We start from the raw sequence: 20,890 nt of genomic DNA, 5'->3' as shown, positions 1-20,890 counted from the left end.
GCCTCCGAACAAACAACGAGAAGCTCCGCTAACCCTCTTGGACGCCTGCAGATACTTGACGAAGGATATTCTCCTCACCTAGTCAGACGTTCATCTTGGCAGCCTTTCCATGACCTCCCCCCATACCACCGTTCACCGAACGATCTCCTTCCAAGCCGATGCCAACCTTGCACCGCCAGTATCTGCCTACGATTCAGCCATGAGTACCGGCAAGAGCGGACGGAGAAGAAGATCTAGCAGTATCATCTATCAAGAACCGCCTGAGTCTTTGGAACAGATCAGTGACCAGTCGGCCCTGCCCAACCTCAACTCGCAATGGGTGAACGCGAAAGGTTGGGAGACCCGCATACTTCTTCGCAGCCTCGTGAGAAAGTAATAACATTGTTTCTTAGGAGCGTGGACAATACACCCTGTTCTGATCATTGGCCTGAAGATATTATTCGATATAATTCCAGGCATGACCCAAGAGATATCCTGGACACTCACCAACATAACCTACATGGCCGGCTCATACCTGATGTTCCACTGGGTTCGCGGCGTGCCTTTCGAATTCAACGCCGGGGCATATGACAACCTGAACATGTGGGAGCAGATCGACAATGGCGATCAGTACACGCCGGCGAAGAAATTCCTGCTAACGGTTCCCATTGTCCTCTTTCTCCTCAGCACCCATTACACTCACTACGACTTTACGTACTTCACCATCAACTTCATGGCTCTTATGGCTGTTGTGATACCCAAACTTCCTCAATTCCACCGCGTCAGAATCGGTCTTTTCTCAGACCCCCCGGACGAATGATCTGCCCAAATCCATACCAGCAGAAATCCAAAGAAATCAGCGTGGTTGCCTACGACCAACCAAACATGCTACCTGCTCTTACTGTACCTCTTTTCTGACCATGTGTTCCTTGCTCTTCGGCGTGGAACGAAACAGAGTAGTTTGCACCCTACTGTGTCGCGGTCGTTAAGCAATGGGAGGATGACAGGGGAAGGGGAAGGGCTTGAAAAAAGGTCGAGAGTCCTCAAGGCACCTTGCTCCGGGAGTTTCAAGCAAAAGCGCTCTGCATCATCAGAATCAGATTGACACCTGTATTGGAAGGGAAAATGTGATGGGATGGTGGGACATGGATTTTCGGCAATGGCGATAAGCGGCGGATCTGGCATTCATATCCAATGAATCAAGTCTCTCTCTCTCTCTCTCTCTCTCTCTCCAGCGCTCTAAAGGCTGTGTTTTCTTGCTCTCCCGTCCTTCGTCATTCTCCTCGAAGATTCTCTGCAAGAACGTAATCTACAGCGTTGAATGAGAAATAAAGAGTAAAGTATACTTGAAGGAATATGCGATACTGGACAAGTCCACACACATCGTCTGACAACAGCAATAGAAGAACATGACCTTGTCCAATCCACTAAGATCAGCAATAACAGTCATGAAATGCCGAATTCAAAAGGGGGGGTTCGGGTTGCCCGGTGTCCCTATAACGGACCGGGTCAGGTCCTCATCATGGTCGCCATCATTGTTATGTGCCCATAGCAGAGGTGCTTGTCGCTTTATCAAATGTCCCACGCCGCTAGAAAGCAATCGGGCTGGTAGCGACGTATCTCTTTCTCTTTCGCGAGCAGGTCCAACAAGACGATATCCAGACCAACCAACAGCCATCGTTCGAGCGTCAATGCCGCCAAACAACCCAACAAAACACGAAACGTACCTCATAGATACTAGTTCCCATACTCTTATTACCTACTACCTCAAGACAGTGCTGTGGCGCTCGACAAGGCTCAGACCTTCTGTCATGAAACGAAACCGAGAATCGGCAAAAATGCAAAAACAATCAACAGTTAGGATTCCCAGATGGTCACCCACTCTAGTACTAACTAACCGGTATTGAGCTTAAGTACCGCTGAGCGAACGGGAAGCGCTGTATTCTCAATCCTATGGTCGATTGCGGAAGAGAATGGTGTGGGTTTGGTTCATATGTGAAAATTTTTCATCTCCGTGCGCGGCGGCGAGAGTGGAGTCCGGATCGACCCACATATCTCGTCATAAGCCTGAATGGACTTCAACAAGTGTGGGACAGACGGTAATGTCGTGTGGACTTCCAGTTGTTGGGTGCTTCGACACTGTGCTCCCGTTCAAGTTTCTGGTAGCAAGCTTGGTGTGACGAGGCTGTGAGAATGCATGGAGAGCAGTCGGTGGCCTGAAGACTCGAGCCGTCCATTGGGAGGAATGGTCTTCGCATAATGTAGAATAGAGCTCCATGCAGAACATCTAGCGGTGTCTTCGAGTACTTCTCGCACTCTACCATCTTGTCTGAAAAGGCAAAAGAATCTGAAAAAGAAGAGGTGGTATACATACTAGGCGCCCGGTCATTGGACGTTGGAAGTCGGAGGTTGATATACCGAGGCACCCCTGAGAGACAGGCATCCTTGCGGACTACGGTCTACGGAGTAAGAATCTGCCGCCGCTGCACTACTGCAATCTTGGAAAAGCCAAAAAAATGAAGATATAAATTGATTGTATTGATCTGGAAGGTCATATCCGAAAATGCTTACAAGGCTCAGGTGCAGCTTACCTGTGCTCTCCAGGCGGGACCGAAGCAGAGGCAATTCTGTGTCGGCTCAAAGTCCGTTCAGATCCATTGTTTCGGCATGAGAGCGGTTGAGTTCTGCGGTATTCGTGGCAGGCCAAAATCAAACGAGCGTGGGCTAGGTAAGGGTTTATTTTGTTCTGCAGTCCAAAGAGCAGCCACGCTTGGTTCAGGTTTGGATTCCACATCCTCCGAGTTGCGTTCTTGGTCCGGATTCTTCGACTTTCGCTTGAAAGTAAACTTCACCTTTCTCTTCCGGCGCATGCACCAGGTTAGGAGCAGTATGATGAGAGCCAGGCCTGCCATACTTCCAACGACGCTACCCGCGATCGTGCCTGGTGGCGGTGGTTTTGGCTTCGAAATACCTGGTGTAGGACACGGGCTAGTGGTCGGCTTCAAGCTTGGAGACGCAACAACTAGACTCAGCGTCTTCGTGGTTGCGGCTGAGTTGGTTACGGTGGTGCTGCTGACGGCAGGAATGCTTGTAGGAACGACATCAGAAGTGAGTGGTTGAACAGCATCCGCCCATGTTGAGGGGCCTGTAACAGTAATAGAACCTGAACCACTGAAGCTGGAGCTGGAGACGAGACTGTACGAATCTGTAGTAGTCGTAGCAGCACCTGCATCACCTGTTGTCGAAGTCAGGAAAGCGCTGTTGCTTGGGTCGACTGTGCTTGTAGCAGCACCGTGCAAGATTGTCTCTGTCACAGTGACTGTCTGCCTACCTCCACAAGAACCGGGTGTCGATGCGAAGGGGGCGTCTATGCATACTCCTGACCCACAAGGGTCATGGGCGCAACAGCCAGCATACGACACTGCAGAACAGCCGTAGTAATTTTGACCTGGAGGGCAACTTCGGACGTCTCTCTGCCAAGGAAAGAGCATGATGAGGCTTGATGAGATTGTTACTGGCGGCCGCAAGTATGGGTCAGAAAGATCAGAGGGGGCCGTTTTACCTCGCCTAAGCTGGGATTTAGGCTGCGTTGTAAATCACGGCGCGAGTTTGTTGATCGAGATAACTTAATGTAAATACTCGACGGTAGTAGGTACTCACCTTTGTTTTCCCTTCAACGTGCAACATACAAAAAAGAGGTCTAATTATAGAAAGCGAGACAAACATCAAACCTCTCAACAGGAATAGTAGAGGGATCTTTGTTGGGTATTCCAGTATTGAGGGTGAAGTTGGACGGCGATGTCCAATCGGGCTAGATACCATCCATTTTCTTTGTTTCGTGGAGGTGCTTTCTTTGATATTGGGCTGCGACCAAGACGATGACCTGTTTCCAAAAGAGCAAGGGGACGGGATACTGAGCATCATTGCATCAAGGGACTAAAGGCGCGCCAAATCCGCCCTTGGCTGTCCGTGCAGCAGGCACCGAAGGGGGCCGTGCTGAAGCACGTCGCCCCTTGCATATCACGTACCTCATTCATCCCGCACCAGCTTCAGGAACGGTGTCATGCTAGTCAGGCAAACGGATGGAAGTAACAACCAAACAGCACTCCGAAGCTCGATCCATGAAGCACGATTAAGCAGTGAGTGCACTCGCGCTGTCGTCCAAATCTTCGGCTTGAGGGTTCATTTGCTGCTCGACCCATGCAGAGTAAGGTGTAAAGTCGTGTATTAAAGGCGTTGCAGAGGGTCGGCGGCATCGGGGCAGGATGTCGGGGCGTTCCATGTGGAAAGGCTATTGCACGTCAACCATGGCATGGTGTATACCTGCCGGAGCGCTAAACCACAACCACCATGAAGTCAGTATCCGTCAGGGAGACCTTGGCAAGTCATCGGAACTTGAACTTGAGATCACTGCCCGTCATTGGCAGTATAGCCCAATGAGCGCAGGAACGGGTACTCGATCCTACCACTTGATATTGATATCTGTTCAAGTAGTCCGGGGGGCGGGGCAAGGGTAGAGAGGCTCAGGGGCCGTAAGAGAGACGTAAATGGACGCCCGCTGAGGTCTGAGGTCTGATTGACAGCTTGAAAGTGGTCCACCCGCTTCCACCTGCATACCACGAGGCCTCTCGGACACGTGCAAAAGGTACAGTGCTTTTCGTGGGCTGGTCATTCACCACGTTTCCGTCATCTGCACCGAGGACAAGTCTGACCATGAATATATGTTCGTGATGCGTGATAAGTACGGGAGTAATCCTGGGTCGTGTCTGAACTCCGCGTTCGAAGGTACACATACTTAGAGAACCAACCTGTTGAATTGCGGACATAGGCCTTGCTCGCCTCGTTGGATGAGTCGTCACATGCTATGTTTCTGGGGTAGGACACAGGTTCGAGCACTAGAATCACACTCATCCTGGCAAGGGTGTCAGGAACACCAGCCTTTCAACGAGCCTTAGAACCCTGGTTGTGCGAAGAGTCTTTCTTTTCGGATGTGCGAGGCCAAGCCGATATTTTCGAGACGAGGTATGGAGTATGCATTGCCAAACTTCATGCAAGTCAGATATCGCGGACGGCGGACGCTGCTTCCAGGAGACCAGCCACGGTGACAGGTTACACAAGTCCAAAGAACCCACCAATAATACAGACAGTAGTAGAGGAGCAAGTGGAGGGGGACACACTGAATACTATGTAGTGGGTGGCTGGTCGGAAGACTGACAGGTTTGACATGTTTGCTGGTTTGTGAAACATGAACGCGATACGGCTGCACACGTCTTTTCGTGATGCAGACGTCTCGGCTCTGGCAATCGAAGCAGCGGGTGGGTTGTTGAGTGGCAATTGAATATGCCAAGTTCTCGGATTCTGTGTTTTGCATCGGTGATGTTGTCCGGGTGCAACCGAGGACTTTGATACCTGAAGGTTTCCAAGTGAGGTAGAGAATACACGGGAGTGTAGAGGGTGGACTGTGTGGGTTCATTCGCGTATCTTAGACATCTCCGTCTAAAAGCCCCATTTATAAGGACCACTCTTTAAGCTTGCCCCGGTCCCTCGTACCGTGACGAAGGATGACCTCAAGGATAGATAGACCAGTGGCTGTTTGGGCTGCTTGAGTGCTACTACTAGCAGTGGAAACGTGTTGCCATGTAGCCTGGTGGACAAATTAGCAATTTGCTTAGCCACGTATCTGGTGGAGATATGAGCTAGAAGCAAATCGTCGTGAGGTGCAAGAAGAGCAGGCAGAGTCTGAGGGCTGACGGTTGATGTCCTCTGTAGCTCGCTGTGGTTGTGCCAGAGCATTGATTGGTGTTAGAAAGCAGCCCGACGAAATGGAGCCCGCGGAGTTTTAACCTTGATGGCGTTCTTGACACCAATGGTCGTCCACGCCACCAACCATCATTTCGGGGGACTCTTGTGCCGTGCAGTGTGGAGTGAAAATCGTCTGCGGCCGCTCCCCTTCCACCGTTGCCTTCGGCCGGGACGCTTGGGCCGGCACACGGCCAGCACTCCTTCCACCTTTTGGTACTCTTGTACATAATCATTGCCATGATACTTGTGGCCGGGGTATGGTATCGGGTTGAAGGAGCGGCGTGGCCGTGAGTTCGAGTGGTGGTGAGCGCTCGATACCTTGAGATGCCGAGGGCGGACATTCTGTATACAGTAGCTCTTTTCTCCCGCGTCGAAGACCGCGATCCGAGGCTGCGGTGGCGATCCTGCGGGTAGAAGTGGCGTACGGAGGAAGCAAGACAGGAGGCCGAATCCGCCAGGGAGCGAGGTGAATGCGAAGAGGACGTTGCGGACAACGCACTCGAATTGGAACAAGTTTGGTAACTGGGCCGGATTGGTGACAGCAAGGGAGGGACCAAATCACACCAAGATGCAGGACAGAATGAGTTGGACCTGAGGCCAGTCCAAGACGAGATGGATGACGCTGTGGATGCAGAAGCTGATGGCTGGTCCCTGATCCCTGGTCCCTGGATGGAAATGTCGATGGCTTGACCTTTTGACGTACAGCTGGGCGCAGGTTTCAGTGGAAAAGAAGCCGGCGGACAAAACTAGCAGCTGGGCTGACAGATGGTTAGCGACAACAGTTGTGATGAGTGCGCCTCCTACTACTACTGCTACCTTACTAGGTACCCAGTTCAGTGTCAGGGAGTCTGTACCTCTCCTCTGGACTGTGTACACCACCTGCAGTTAAGTGCCTGGTACCTTAAATTCCCAGTATCTGAAGGTGGGTTTACTCTGCCAGAGATCTTACTTATAGGTACTTGCGTGCTCTGTACGGGCTGCGGCAGCCAGATAACTCGCCGCCAACCCATCAACCCATACCTTACTTCTCCAACCCAGTGCCAGTACAGCATGTTGCTATACCTGGTAGAAGACAACAAAACACTTCCTCCTGCCATGATGATGTCTGCTTGGTTTGGCCGGTTAGCATCCGCCATTTGCCAGATGTCTCTCCTCCTCGCCGATCCGGACTTCGACCTTGTCCGAACCATGTCCCCGTCCTTTTTCTAATCGGGCTCTCGATGATCCCAGTCTCTGGCGCCCTGGCTCTCTGGCAAGATGCAAGTGCATGGATCACCCTGGATCGCAGAAATCGTGCACTAAAAGAAGAGTCCACAGCTCCGCGCGCCTAGTGTGATGCAGTGGTGCTCACAGTGCTGGAAAATGAATATGCACTAATCGTATGGACCGCATCTCCACCAAACCTGCACCATCTCTGCTCCCTTGCGTCAACGTCCTTCCGCACTTCAGGTTCTCCATGCTCAACGCCTCAATTGAACGGTTCAGCTTTGACTTTTTCTGACAGGGACTGGCACCTTGACTCTCGACAGCAAGCTGCCTACTAGGGCCTGCCTTCTCCCGCCCGCCATGCTGCTGTGCAAGCCATTCGTCCATCGGGACCAGGGTACGGCGGAGGCAGGACATGGGCATCCTCTATGAACGCCATTCCTAGGTATGACACGTAAGAACATAAACCTTTCCCATCCCTCCTGCGTCGACTAGAACGCTTTTCTCCCATCTCGCACCTCTGTAGCCGTGATCAAATCCCTCCGGTCGTGGCTGCTGTATCTACCCACGGTTGGTTGCCAGTCATCGAGACTCAAAGAATAACTGGAGCTCCTGCTACTTGATTGAATCAGGGAAAAGAGTCAGCAGTCACTGCTCGACGGCGCTGTCGACCTTTTGAGTCCATCTGCCTCAGGTTGATCCCTCCTCCCTGCTTCCACTTGTTCATTTGGGTTCGCACCAAGCAGGATCTTGAGGGTACGGGCAATTCCATCGTCCTTCCATCTTGTTGTACGGAGGCCGACCAATTATTCTTAATTTGTGTTACCCATCTTGCGACAGAAAGGCCGTTCACGACTGTCATATCGACAACATGGTTCTGTCGTTGACCTACCGCCGCCCGGCGTATGTCTCTTCTCGCAGCTCGCTTGATTCTGAGCAAAGTGGCGGAGTCGAGTCCATCAACTCCAATTCAAGCTGCCCCTACGGGATTCCTGATGCCTTGTCATTTGACAAGATCATCATTGGTGCTACTTGCCCCGTAAGTTCTGGTGCACACCACACCCGTCGAGAAGACGGAGCTGATTCTGTCACAGCCTGTGACGACCCGCGAATTCATGGACTTCCTCCGCTACATCGAGCACGATGCCGAGAACCTACAATTCTACTTGTGGTACCGTGATTACAGCAAGCGTTTTGCTGAGCTTCCCTTGAGCGAGCAGAAGCTGGCTCCCGAATGGACTGCAGAACATGCTCTGGCGGAGAAAACCAACGCCGAGAAGGAGAAGTTGCCCAAGAAAATCGCCGGTAATGCGGCCGCCATGTTCAAGGGCACCGACTTTGATCGGAATGGCAAAATCGGCATGTCGGACGCTGCGCCAAACCCGTTCAACACGCCTCCGAGGACGCCTTCTGCCCATGACGGGTACAGCGGCGCCCCATCAATCGTCGGCTACAGTGAGGATGGCACAACTCTGCGGAGTGGAACCATTGACCACGGCAAGAGAGCAGAGGCGGCTTTTGATGAAGCAGGCGCCCTTCAGCCTTGTAAGTCAACAACATACAAGACCACCTGGAAGTGGTCGGTAGCTAACCGTGATATAGTCACCATTCAGCCTTATAGGGAGGAAATCTCTCGTATCATTGCCACCTATCTTGCCGACGGCGGCTCCAGACTCCTCAATCTCTCCTCGAAGGAAAAGGCGGTCCTCTTGAAGGCTCTCTCAGTCACCACCCACCCTTCGGCTTTCCGCGATGTCATTGCCACGGTAGAATGGTCCCTTCGTCACCAGGCCCATCCCAACTTCATTCGATGGACGATTTGCAACGGCAACAAGCCAAGACAGACCTTCGCGCGCGGTCTGGGTGTGGCCGGCATTATTGCGGGTATTGTCTACGGCATTGTCGTCACTTTGAGCGCGGTCAATCGTGGCTGGAGAACCCTCGCCTTCCTTGGTCTCTTCATCGGCATTGCGACGTTGTTTGCCGCCTGGAAGGGCATGTGTGTTGTAAGAAATGTGTCACCTGTATCGTCCAAATTGAAAAAGAAAACTGACCAATATAGGTGCTTCACGGTATGCATCATCGACATCTTCGTCCCTGGGAGCTGTTTGGGGACGAAGACGAAGCATCATCAGATTACGCCTTGAAAAAAGAATCGTTCGACAGTTTCGGCTCGGCCAACAGCTATGAAGATGAGCCATGGGTGGCCAAGTACGAGAAGCGCAATGTCATCCGCAAGATTTTCGACCGCGAAGTCTGGATCCAAGAGCCTGCCCTCCGTCAAATCCAGGACACCATCTTTGTGCAAGCTCTGATCACTGCATTCGCCATTTCTGCAATCATAACTGCCATCTTCCTGGCCGTAAGATCCTCTTGCCCTTCGCAGTGTACGTTTCTGTGGCTAATCCTGCTCCTATAGGTCCCCGCCGGCAATTTCTTCTGATCCACGCTCTTCTTTTCCCCGGCTTGGTCGAGACCCGTCCTTCATATTATGGAAAATATTCCGGTCGAAGCGCTTAATGGAACATTCGCTGGCGAATTCAATTTCATGTCTAACTTTATACGTTGCGTTACAAGGGCTGGACTGGCTACCGCCAGATATAAGAGGATAGCGACATATCATGGGACGCAACAAATTGTGTGACGATGGTAATCTTTCCAGCGACGGTGCGGACAGGACATGAATGGTTGTATTTGAGCTTTTCTGGAGCGGCTCGCTGAAACGGGAATCTGATGCTAGGAAAATGCTGTCTTTCAGAAGTAATGAGAAATCCATGGTGACGTGAAATAATTCTGGTCTGGACCTCTACCTAAGAGTTTATCAGGAGACGACCGTCTTTCTCCTGTGGAAAGATTGGGAGCTAGATTTCTGAGGGTGAGGCAGCATGATCAACAACGGGGACTGGAGAAAGGGCAGCTCCTTATGCTACGGAGTAAAGAGTATACCGCCGCAGCAATAATAGTATAACACGTGACTGGATGGGTCTATTCTCGTCGCGTCAAGCAGCGCGTCGCCATCTCGCATCTTTCGTGCTCGGGCGCTGCTTGCGATTGTACCTGCCTTCCCCCATACCACGACGCCTCCCAACGCTACGTTGAGCGAAGCCTGCCCATGGCGTCTCGAACCGGCCGTCGCTCAAGGGCGCTCGAATCCGAAGACGAGGGCTCGAGGGCCAATACACCTTCATCAACCGCCCCGAACGACAGCAAGCGGTTACGAAGAACTGTCGGAATTGACTCTGAAGATGACTCCGCCACAGATCACGATTCCACGCAAACGCCTGTTCCTACGGGCGCATTACGAGAACCTCAGTTCCCAGGACACGTGTTGAGCAATGCGGGCCGCCGACAAGCTCACCAACCCGGAGCCATCGTCCGCGTGAAACTGACGAATTTCGTCACTTATACCTCCGCAGAGTTCTTTCCGGGGCCAAACTTGAACATGGTGATAGGCCCGAACGGCACTGGCAAGAGCACACTCGTCTGTGCGATATGCCTTGGTCTCGGTTGGCCGCCTTCAGTAAGTCTTGACCTCTGTGCAATTTGTGGCCCCTTCTTACCCCTCGCAGTTTCTTGGGCGCGCAAAAGAGCCTGGCGAGTTTGTCAAGCACGGCCGTGGGGAGGCCACGATCGAGATTGAACTACAGCGACAGCCTACCGCACGCAAGAATCCAATCATCACCAGAATTATTAGAAGAGAAGGGAACAAGTCTACATTTACCCTGAACGGGGCGCAGGTTACTGGAAAAGCAGTCCAGACCTTGGCAAACTCCTTCAATATCCAGATCGACAACCTGTGCCAATTTCTTCCCCAGGACAAAGTGGTTGAGTTTGCTCAGATGAGTCCCATCGAGCTCCTCGTCAGCACACAACGAGCCGTGTCCGGACCGGACATGGCGCGGATGCATGAGGATCTGAAAAAGTTGCGCAGCTCGCAGACTCAGTTCATGAATGAACATAAGCAAGATCGAGATCACCTGGCAAACCTGGAAAACCGACAAGAAATGCAGCGTACCGAAGTGGAACGCATGAGAGAACGGGCCATGGTCCAGAAGAGACTCGACTGGCTAGAAAAGTGTCGGCCGGTTGCGCAATACTCCGAATCCAAGACCATGTACCAGGAAGCAAGGGCCAGGGCTAAAGTGCTCACGCGTGAGTTGAAGCAACTCAAGGCTGTGTCGGCTCCCACGTTGCGTAAGGTGGGGGCGAAGGAGGCATATGCGGCTACAGTACAGTCGCTCAAAGTCAAGCGGCAAGAAGAGCTCGCCCGGACTGAGCGTGAATGTGACAAGAGAGCAAAAGAAGTCGAAAAGTGCCAGGATGCAATCCGCGATCTCGACGACAAAATTGAAGCGGAGAAGAAAGCCATCCCCACGACCCGCGAGGAACTGAAACGTCTACAACACAAGATCGCCGAACTCAAGCGAAAACGCGAGCAACGTCCGGAGGAATTCGATAGTCGCGCGATGGCTGACGAGATCCAAGAACTGAGAAATCAACAGAGAGCGCTGGATAGTCTACGGGAGGATTTGGAAAAAAGCAAAAACGCGCTGAAAGAAAAAGGGACCAGGGGTAACCACCACATAGCCGACCTCAGTGGCCAGCTGGCAGGATTGGAGACGCAGGCTGGCCAGCAAGAGAACAAATTGCAGGAATTATCCCGAGAGACATTCCAAGCGTGGAAATGGATACAAGAGAACCAGGCCGAGTTCAAGCAGCACGTGTTCGGGCCGCCCATCGTGGAATGCTCCTTGAAGGATCCACGCATGGCCGATGCGGTGGAGTCCCTGCTCCAGGACAACGACTTCAAATTCATCACAGTCCAAAATCAGGACGACTTCAGATTCCTGCAGCGCAAATTGTTCCGGGAGAAGAAACTCCACGATGTGAGTCTTCGTGTCTGCACAAGCGACAATCTGGAGCAGTTCCGACCTCCTCTTCCTCCTCAGGAGATGGAGAGATTTGGATTGACCAGCTGGGTTTTTAATCATATCGAAGGCCCCGCGACGGTCGTCGCCATGCTGTGCACCGAAAGAAACTTGCACCGCTGCGGCATCAGCTCCCGGGAGCTTACCCAGCAGCAACATGATGACCTGTCCAAAACCGCCGTACAAAGCTACGTTGTCGGCAGAAAAAGCTACCAGTTCATCCGACGTGCAGAGTACGGATCAGCAGCGACATCTGCCCGGGTTCGGGAGGTTCGCCCCGCCAGAAGGTGGACTGATCAACCGATCGACGCTGGCAGAAAGGCCGCTCTGCAGCGACAGATTGCCGAGATCAGAGGAGAGAACCAGATCATCAAAACGGAGTTTGACAATCTCAAAAAGGAAATTGCCGAGATCAATGAGAAGAAAAAGCTGCTCGAGGCCGAGGCGCTCGAAAAGAGGCAAGAGAAAGATGCCAGGCAAAGAGCGTTGATGGAATGGAAGGCCCTGGAGCCCAAGATCCAAGACGGCGAGGACAAAGTGAAGAAACTGCAAGAGATGCTGGACGGGGTCAAAACTCGGGTCAGAGACCTGAAAGATCGAAAAGACGATGCTCTTGTGAACAAGATTGGAGCTGTTCTGCAATATGTCTCTGCCACCAGAGAGGTCAAGGAGAAACTCGCGAGCTTGTTGGAGGCCGAGTTCATGCTTATTGAGGCGAGGTCCGACCTCGAGACACTACGCGCCCAGAATGAGGAGATCGTCCGGGCTATCGAACAGAAGTCTGCAGAGGAAGTCGAGGCAAAAAGCATCCACAAACGGGAATACGACCGGGCTGCGCGGGTGCTGCAAGCGGTACACCAAGTGAGGGCCCAAGCCAACAAGCTTGTGGAAGAAAAAGACGACAGAGGACTGCTCGATGTGTTCACTTTCGTCGTGGAGATCCAAAACGAGGAGAATCTGGATGCCGAGATCGATGCCGAAAGAGCCAAACTCGAACTGACTGAAGGCGGCAGCGCCAGTATCATCCGCGACTTTGAAGAGCGTGCCAAGGTCATTGAAAAACTGCGGGCGAAACTTGCCGACGCCGACGCGCGACAGGAAGACTTCAAACACAGCATTCGGGAGATACGAGACAAATGGGAACACCGACTGGAAGAGGTTGTGGGCAGGATCAACGCCGCCTTCTCAGACTCGTTCGCTCGGATCGGCTGTGCCGGACAGGTGGCCGTCTACAAGGCCTCATCCGACGACCCAGCGGACTGCACCGAGGAGAACGGCGGGGTGCAAAATGGGCTGGACTTCGCCAACTGGGCCATCCACATCAGCGTCAAATTCCGTGAACATGAACCGCTGAGTCTGCTCGACAGTCACCGGCAGTCTGGCGGCGAACGAGCCGTCAGCACAATTTTCTATCTCATGGCCCTTCAGAGTCTGAGTCGGGCTCCTTTCCGTGTGGTGGACGAGATCAACCAGGGTATGGATCCAAGGAATGAAAGGATGGTTCACGGAAGAATGGTCGACATTGCGGCAGACAATGGAGGTAGCCAATACTTCCTGATCACACCGAAGCTGCTCAGCGGGTTGAAGTACAGACGAGGCATGACCGTTCTGTGTATTGTCAGCGGCGAAAACATGCCCGCTGCCAGAGAACGAGACGATGAAGGCAACTGGGTTGATGGCCCCAAGGTCGATTTCCGGGTATTTGTACAAAAGGCAAAGGAGTTGGGGATGGGCGTTAATGATGCGAGCGAGGGTCGGCGAGTCGATTCCGGCATCGGCCTGAGCGGGAGTCTGGGAAACATCTCGAGTCAAGTTGCTGCAGTGGGAGCTTGATACGATAGATCCGCGGTATGTATGTTAATGCCGGATGAAGATGATCCCACACTACTATCTACCTCCCTTGTACCTTTTGTCTTGCTTATTACTCCTTAGCATCCTTCGTTGTCATTGGCCAGGAGTGAGATCGATGAGCCGAGGCTGTTAACTCCCCCTGATGTGACACTCCGCGTCCCCTCCATGTTTTCCTCCACATTTGCGCTCCAATGAATCCATTCTCGCCGATGCCAAATGCCGACAGAGCCGATGGTTGGTTGATACAATGCCGTATAAGTTCGGCAAGGCCGCTCCCTCTCTGTATTGTTGTCCAAGTCTGTCGGTCCTTGATGTGATAGGAAAACGGTCGATATGTTATGCTGATGCGGCGTGATGGTCCTGTTCAAATCTCCTCATCCGGACGTCGAAGGTACAACATGGTCTCCTTCCCCCAGTGATCAAAACCATGAAGGCTGACATCACCCAAATAGTCCCGGCGCACCTGACGACCTGGGAATGGATGTTCGAGGCCCGCGAGTACTCTCCTCTATATCAGCCCTGCGGGGAGGAGCAGTCTCTAGGCGGCTATGTCGATGCCATCACCCATGAACGGCTGGACTGGGCCGACGTGAAGATCAAAGCGACCCAGTTGAGTACTACGCTGATCCGCGAGTATGGTCTCCAACCGGGCGAGACGGTGTCGCTGTTCAGCACAAACACCATCTGGTACCCTGTGGCCATGTGGGCGGTGATTCGAGCCGGTATGTGGATTGAGGATGCTTAGAGTATCATCGTTTGTGGTTGCTTTCTGATCTGAACATCCCTACCCGTTGGCCGATACGAAGAATCTTTCATTAATCACGCCCTTATTTTGAAAACAGGTGGTCGAATCAACGGAGCTTCGCCGGCTTACAATGCAGAAGAGATGACGCATGCATTGAAGACTGCCAAGTCGCGGTTCCTCATGACATTGCCGACGTCGCTGGACGTGGCGCTGGCAGCGGCGCAGAAGGCGGGGATTCCACGGTCTCATGTCTTCTTGCTGCAAGGCGCTGGCAGGGCAGCGGGGTTCACGACGATCCAGGAGCTCATGCGCCGCGGAGAGAAGTACAGCCCGTATCCGCCGTACCGGATACCAGAGGGCAAGACGAATGCTGAAGTTTGTGGATTTCTCAACTTCAGTAGTGGGACGACGGGGTTGCCGAAAGCGGTATGTACCTGATGCCAAAATGCATTTCAGATGGATCTTGAACGAACACGGCGACTTGCGAATCTTGACAACCAGAAGACGAAAGACCTGAAAACGGGGAGAGAAAGAGAGAGGACAGGATACTGGAAGCATTCTATTGCTGACTTCTTACGGGTGATCAGGTCATGCTGTCCCACCAGAACATCATCGCGCAGTGCCATCAGCTCAAACAGCTCCAGACGCCGGGACCGTATAAGATTCTGGCCGTGATGCCTTTGTTCCACAGTACGTACAGACACCTATAGCCTGGCCTGGTGAAAGATGCGCAAGCCAGAGTCAAAGCCAAAGCCAAAGCCAAAACCATGTGTTGCTGTTTGTGCTTGGAGATTTGAGAAAATACTAATTGATAACGCAACAACAGTCACGGGCCTCGTCCGATTCTGCACATACCCGGTCCTCATGAACGGCGACAGCATCATGCTCCCGTCCTTCAGCATGGAATCGATGCTCCAAGCCATCTGCGAGTTCCATATCCGAGAACTCATCCTGGTGCCGCCGATCCTCATCCGCCTCGTGCGCGACAAGATAGTCGACAACTACGACCTCCGCCACGTCGAGCGCTGGTCGTCCGGCTCGGCGCCCATCTCGCCCGAGATCATTGCTCTCCTGCAGAAGAAGTTCCCCTGGACAGGATTCCGACAGGGCTACGGAGCGACCGAGTCTACGGCGTGTATATCGGCGCACCCGCCTACTCATTTCGACTACAAATACGCCACTACAGGTGGGATGTTGATGGCGAACACCGTGGCCAAGGTTCTGGACTTGTCCACCGGTGCAGAGCTGGGCGTGAAAAAGACTGGCGAGATCCTTGCGCGCGGGCCCCAGATCGCCATGGGATACTTGGACAACCCGGCCGCCACGGCCGAGACGTTTGACGCAGATGGCTTCTTGCATACAGGTGATGTGGGCCATTTCGATGAAGAAGGGCTCATCCATATCGAAGACCGCATCAAGGAGATGATCAAAGTCAAGGGTCAGCAGGTCGCGCCGGCCGAGCTGGAGGATCTGTTGCTCGGTCATGCTGACGTGGAGGATTGTGCTGTGCTTGGAATCCAGGACGAGTATGCCGGTGAAAGGCCCAAGGCGTATGTCGTGCTCAAGAAAGGCGTGGAGAAGAGTGAGGAGGTCGCGAAGAGGCTGTTGGAGTTTGTCAAGGAGAGGAAAGTCAGGTATAAGTGGATTGTGGAGATTGAGTTTACGGAGCAGGTCCCGAAGAGTCCGACGGGGAAATTGCTCAGGAGGGTTCTCAAGGTAAGGGATAAAGAAGGAAAAGAGAGAGGGTTGAGGGTTAGGGATGAGAAGGAGAGGGCGAGGCTGTGATGGACTACCTTAGCTAGCTGTGCGGTTATAGAACCCAGAGAAAACTTTAGATGGCTGGACTAGACAGTTATAGAGTCTCTTTGATCAAAACGTACAAGATACGAGTGTATAGATCCCTTGTTGAAGAGAAGGTAGCATAGAATGCCGGAGGAGCTCAGCATATCGTCGGTCAGAATTGCAAATGACACCTGTACTATATGCCACAGTGATGCCACATTGACGCCACGGTTTGAAATACGTATTCAGCCTTAATCCTGCCGGCTTTCATTGAGCGCTGGACCTATCATCGGACATAGAAGACTTCTTACTTTCGTGCCTCCTGGTGCAGAGTACTATAATACAGGGCGAGTAATCATGGCCACAGTCGTGGCGGTCCAGCGTGGGCATACACCAAATACATCCCACGTCGAGGCTAAGGCAAGCACTGCTCAGATCTGATATAGAGAAAAGATTCAGAAATGGAAGGACACAATCGAATTGGAGCATTAAAGAAAAGATGAAGCAAGAAAAGCTACACAGGAGGCATAATAGTGAACGTGAGTAAGCAGAATTGTATTGTTACACACGCCTCATAAAGTCAAAATGCATAGTAACGATCAGAAGATCTTTTCCTCTTGTCATCCTAGAAAGATGCAACCCCAGAGAATAGACGTACACGTAGTGCAGTCATCTCTATGCAGTTAAGATTGGTGAAAGAAGTGAAGTTTTCGTTTCCCCATACCCAAAACAAAATATCCTTTCAGCGTTCATGCGAGATCGCATGCCCATACGTTGGTATTTGACGAGATTGAACACCCGATTTTCGAGTAAGAACCCGTCAATATTTTTGCATGCCCTGTCTGGCCGTCGTGGCTCCAGCCCTGAGAAGCGGTAGAGCAGATACCGTCCAAGCCAGGAAGAGTGGGAATCTCGCAGAGCCAACCGCCAACGTAGACGCTTTCAAAGTTGTTGGGATTGCCAGGGGCAAGCACCTGAGCCATAGAACCAGGGTTCAACTCATGCTTCAACCCCCCGACACTATCAGTGCTGGTCTTGAGAGCATTGGCTTCGAGGGTGCTGTCCTGAGTAAGGGCTGGGAGACCACCAGCCGCACGATATTTTGAGACGATGGCCATGTAGCCGGTGGCGCCGGAAGAGGCAACTGCCGGAGCGGCGGACGAGGAAGAAGCAGCGACGGGTGCGGCCGAGGGGACCACAGCTGCAGGGGGTGTGTAAACAGCAGTGGCGGTTGCAACGGTAGGAGCGCCAGCGGTTTCAGTGATAGTGACCCAGACAACGTTCTCCGGTTGTTTCCAGTGTTGGTGAGCACCGTGCCATTGGCGTTCGACAAGGGCAGCGTCCTCGGCAGGAGTTGGGAGCGCAACAGCAAGCCCGGCGAAGGCAGCCACAAGAGAAATGTTTTTGATAGACAACATGATTGCCGATTTTGTTTTTGGATTCGTAAAGAATGCGATATTCTTAGGTTCGGTTGGAAAGGGGTGAAACAAGAGGGAGTCCGGCGTGTGTTGGAAAGAATGTGTATATCCTCCAGGGACGAAAAGAGCGTGTACAGGCGTCAGTCGAAAGAGTGAAAGAAGAGTCTCGGACCGTCGATTTCGTAAAAAAACCAATCGAGCGAGAAGAAAGGACAGACAAGGAAGACAGCAGCAGGGCGTTGAGATATACAGATCAGGCGCCTTTACCCATAGAATCCTTCAGCTATTCATGCCCCCAGTTGCCGTCGGCCAGGCGAACTGTGAAACAAACAACGCCCACCGGGGGGACCCACCTTCATTGTCCTTCCCAGATTGTCGAGACCGACGATCTCTGCGATGGCAAGGCCGGACAATGGAGTGCCATGCTTCAAAAGTGGAGAGGGGTCCGTGTTCAGGAGGACATGGAGATTCGGAGAGGCCAAGCCCAAAAAAGGCAGGGAACAAAGGACCCAAACAAAGTGACCGAAGGAGTGGCATCTGACGCAGGGGGGAGCAGGTGGCCTGGCTGGGCGGTCCTCGGCGGGCGCGAAGTCATTTCCTCACCTGTAATGGACCCTCGGGAGAAGACATTTCATCATCAGTCGTCGCTAGTAGCCTGAACGGACATTTGCGGTGAGACACTATTGCTATGTTGACCGTCCATTCGAGGCTTCACGGGCCTGAGAGATTTGGTTTTCTCTCTCGGACGAAAGTTCTGCTGTGGTGACGGGCCTGATCTGCATCCTGCGAGGTGAGCATAAAAGTGCACAACTGACAGACAGCTGCTATGGCTGGATAGCTGCTGGGCGACAGTGGGAGACAGTGCAGCTTGACGTGGATAGTGATGTGTAGGGAGCAGGAAGATTGATGGCGTGAGGGAAAAGATGGAGCGGACGCGAGCGTCAAGACAAAGTGGACGCCATATGCACGCTAGTTCATATACGGCAGGCACTAGTCCCAGAATGAAACAAACCAGCCCTAATCAGGTCTAGTGCTCAACCTTGCTGCAACGCGCTCATACCCCTTTTTCTGCCCCAGAAATACTCGGAGGTTTGTTCGCATATTTCCGCTGCCATGCCGCGTCGTTGTTGTTAGTGTGGTCCTCGTCCTCAAATCTCTCGTGTCACCCATCGTTGACGTTATTACGTAGGAGGTAGCACGTTGGGGGAGATTGCGGCTGACGGATTCCATTCCTCCTGTGACCTAGAGCCTGCGTGACAAGGCTCCAGGGCTAGAAACCGAAATGCATCGTTGCAAGCCTCATGATGAATGGGCCCAAACGACCGGAATCATGTATCTTCATTTCTGCAAATTTCATGGAATGACAACAATACAACTCATACATGATTTGTTGTTGTCTTGAGTTACGATCGCCAATCCCATCGTCATGCATTCTGCGCACTGACTGGGGAAAAGTGGTCTGGGCCGCGTGCCTCAGCCTTGTTGCTCGAGTAGTGTCCAATGGGGTGGTATGTCACCACTGGTGATTTCCCCACGACGTCCGTCGGAACTTGCCTCAATTTCACAGGTCAGCACCAGATCTTCGTCCTCGAAATGTTTAATCTCGCATCAGCAGCGTCATACGTTATCCTGCGCAGTGTACTCTCTGAACTGTGCACGCCGTTGGTGACGTTTGTGCTCCCCAGAATAGCAAGGACAACATTCAAGCATCAGCATGCTGGTGCACCGCATAATTTGCTGGGGTATGTCTGATGACAACAAGAAGAGCAACAACAACAACAAACATGAGCTCAGCAGCCGTTGCTGAGAGACGAGACAGCCTTGTGCAGTCTAAGAGATGACAGTAAGTCGGACCGCCCCGGCGTCTTAAGCCTCTTCCTTTTGAGATTGGCCAAGCGCCAGCCAGCAGAAAAGCTCTCATGGGCCATGAGTATTTTGCTCTCTTGATATTTGGGATTTCATGGTGCTGTCAAGATCCGGTCGCACGCCTTCAGGACTCGTTTTCACCGAACCTGACCGCGGATGTAAGTGGTCACCTTGACTCAAGCAAGTCAGGTCAGGTCCAGTCATGGCAGGGACTCACCAGAAAAGAGATTCAGAAGGTATGTACATACAGCTGCAAGTCCATCATCGCCTCAAAACACCCCGGAGGCATCAACAAGCTGTGCCTCTTTCTTGGGTGCCAGGAGATGACGCCACGGACGGTGTGGTATACCACACGACTCAAAACAGTCCTACCTTTTGGCATGAAAGTGAATAGCTCCAACAACTCAAAGTATGTCTGTACGAAGAACCTGTACCTAGGTAGGTACGCACAGTATGTTGTCTTAAAGACTTTTTACTTACAGCCTCGACAGTGGCGATAGACGAGGCTGTGGGCTGCATCCAATAGGGGCAACCCTAGGCTTGGCGTACGTAAGCGATATTGCTGCAAGGCTTCGAGATACTTCTCACTGCATGCATCTACTACCGTCTCATGAGCAAGATACCTTGGTATATCCCGTCGCCACCATTGAAGAGGTGAATCCCATACAGATATCCAGTTGGTTCTTGTACCTCACACTACCGTCAACATAAACTATCACGTATCATACTCTAAAACACCTTCTGATTAAACTTAAACTCCAGCCCTATTAATATTATACTACGTATAACTATATACCCGTCATCGTCACAACCACCATCAGCATCAGCATCAGCATCACAATATAAATACCATGTCAACCCGAACCACATCCCGTTCTCAAGACGAAAAGACCGTTCGAGACTGGGGATTCTCGCATGTCTTCACGTGGACTGATGGGCCGTAAGTATTTCCCTTCCTGTGGTCCCATTGCGTCCTCCAACTCGGCGTCCTTTCATCTTAATGGCAACTGACGGATACTAGGCATGCACATTACCAGCCGCACGCCCATTCCGGGTTGACGACCCATCTGATCCGCCGAGGGTCTATGACAGTCACATATCCTCGCGATGCAAGTCCCACCAAGGAGACGTTTGGCGTGGGCGCGAGGGTAGATGTGCCGGCGGGCAAGGTCCACGAGGTCTGGATGGGAGATGAAGGTATGCCCGGAAACTATGCATGGTCTCAAGCTGTGTGGGGACGGCCCATTTTGCTGTTGGTTATCCTGGAAAGCTGACTCTTCGATCTCATGCAATCTAGGCTGCGAATATGTGAT

At 52.4% G+C, this 20,890-nt stretch overlaps 7 protein-coding genes across 7 annotated transcripts; 5 read left to right on the top strand and 2 right to left on the bottom strand.

The window, feature by feature from the left end:
- Window positions 1-199: 199 nt before the first annotated feature.
- Window positions 200-799, top strand: A1O1_05620 (uncharacterized protein; the record flags this gene model as incomplete). Its single annotated transcript, XM_007726504.1, has 2 exons — window positions 200-332; window positions 393-799. The coding sequence occupies 2 exons, from the start codon at window positions 200-202 to the stop codon at window positions 797-799; spliced, it is 540 nt and encodes a 179-aa protein (XP_007724694.1).
- A 1,828-nt stretch (window positions 800-2,627) lies between these two features.
- A1O1_05618 (uncharacterized protein) lies at window positions 2,628-3,488 on the bottom strand (the record flags this gene model as incomplete). Its single annotated transcript, XM_007726503.1, has 1 exon — window positions 2,628-3,488. Exon 1 carries the CDS (start codon window positions 3,468-3,470, stop codon window positions 2,628-2,630), a length of 843 nt encoding a protein of 280 aa, XP_007724693.1. The 5' UTR covers window positions 3,471-3,488.
- A 4,370-nt stretch (window positions 3,489-7,858) lies between these two features.
- A1O1_05617 (uncharacterized protein) lies at window positions 7,859-9,430 on the top strand (the record flags this gene model as incomplete). Its single annotated transcript, XM_007726502.1, has 5 exons — window positions 7,859-8,026; window positions 8,082-8,532; window positions 8,590-8,993; window positions 9,050-9,349; window positions 9,407-9,430. 5 exons carry the CDS (start codon window positions 7,859-7,861, stop codon window positions 9,428-9,430), a joined length of 1,347 nt encoding a protein of 448 aa, XP_007724692.1.
- A 669-nt stretch (window positions 9,431-10,099) lies between these two features.
- Window positions 10,100-13,748, top strand: A1O1_05616 (uncharacterized protein; the record flags this gene model as incomplete). The annotated part of the gene is made up of 2 exons (XM_007726501.1): window positions 10,100-10,507; window positions 10,557-13,748. 2 exons carry the CDS (start codon window positions 10,100-10,102, stop codon window positions 13,746-13,748), a joined length of 3,600 nt encoding a protein of 1,199 aa, XP_007724691.1.
- Window positions 13,749-14,193: 445 nt separating this feature from the next.
- Window positions 14,194-16,296, top strand: A1O1_05615 (uncharacterized protein; the record flags this gene model as incomplete). The annotated part of the gene is made up of 4 exons (XM_007726500.1): window positions 14,194-14,488; window positions 14,609-14,937; window positions 15,099-15,201; window positions 15,338-16,296. The coding sequence occupies 4 exons, from the start codon at window positions 14,194-14,196 to the stop codon at window positions 16,294-16,296; spliced, it is 1,686 nt and encodes a 561-aa protein (XP_007724690.1).
- A 746-nt stretch (window positions 16,297-17,042) lies between these two features.
- On the bottom strand, window positions 17,043-17,711 carry A1O1_05614 (uncharacterized protein; the record flags this gene model as incomplete). Its single annotated transcript, XM_007726499.1, has 1 exon — window positions 17,043-17,711. The coding sequence occupies one exon, from the start codon at window positions 17,709-17,711 to the stop codon at window positions 17,043-17,045; it is 669 nt and encodes a 222-aa protein (XP_007724689.1).
- Window positions 17,712-20,428: 2,717 nt separating this feature from the next.
- Window positions 20,429-20,851, top strand: A1O1_05613 (uncharacterized protein; the record flags this gene model as incomplete). Its single annotated transcript, XM_007726498.1, has 2 exons — window positions 20,429-20,517; window positions 20,599-20,851. The coding sequence occupies 2 exons, from the start codon at window positions 20,429-20,431 to the stop codon at window positions 20,849-20,851; spliced, it is 342 nt and encodes a 113-aa protein (XP_007724688.1).
- Window positions 20,852-20,890: the final 39 nt, after the last annotated feature.

This window comes from Capronia coronata, assembly GCF_000585585.1.
Source record: "Capronia coronata CBS 617.96 chromosome Unknown acBCG-supercont1.4, whole genome shotgun sequence".
NCBI classification, from domain to species: Eukaryota; Fungi; Ascomycota; class Eurotiomycetes; order Chaetothyriales; family Herpotrichiellaceae; genus Capronia; species Capronia coronata.
The sequence above is the reverse complement of the archived record's forward strand: the minus strand, read 5'-3'. Positions and strand labels throughout refer to the sequence as shown.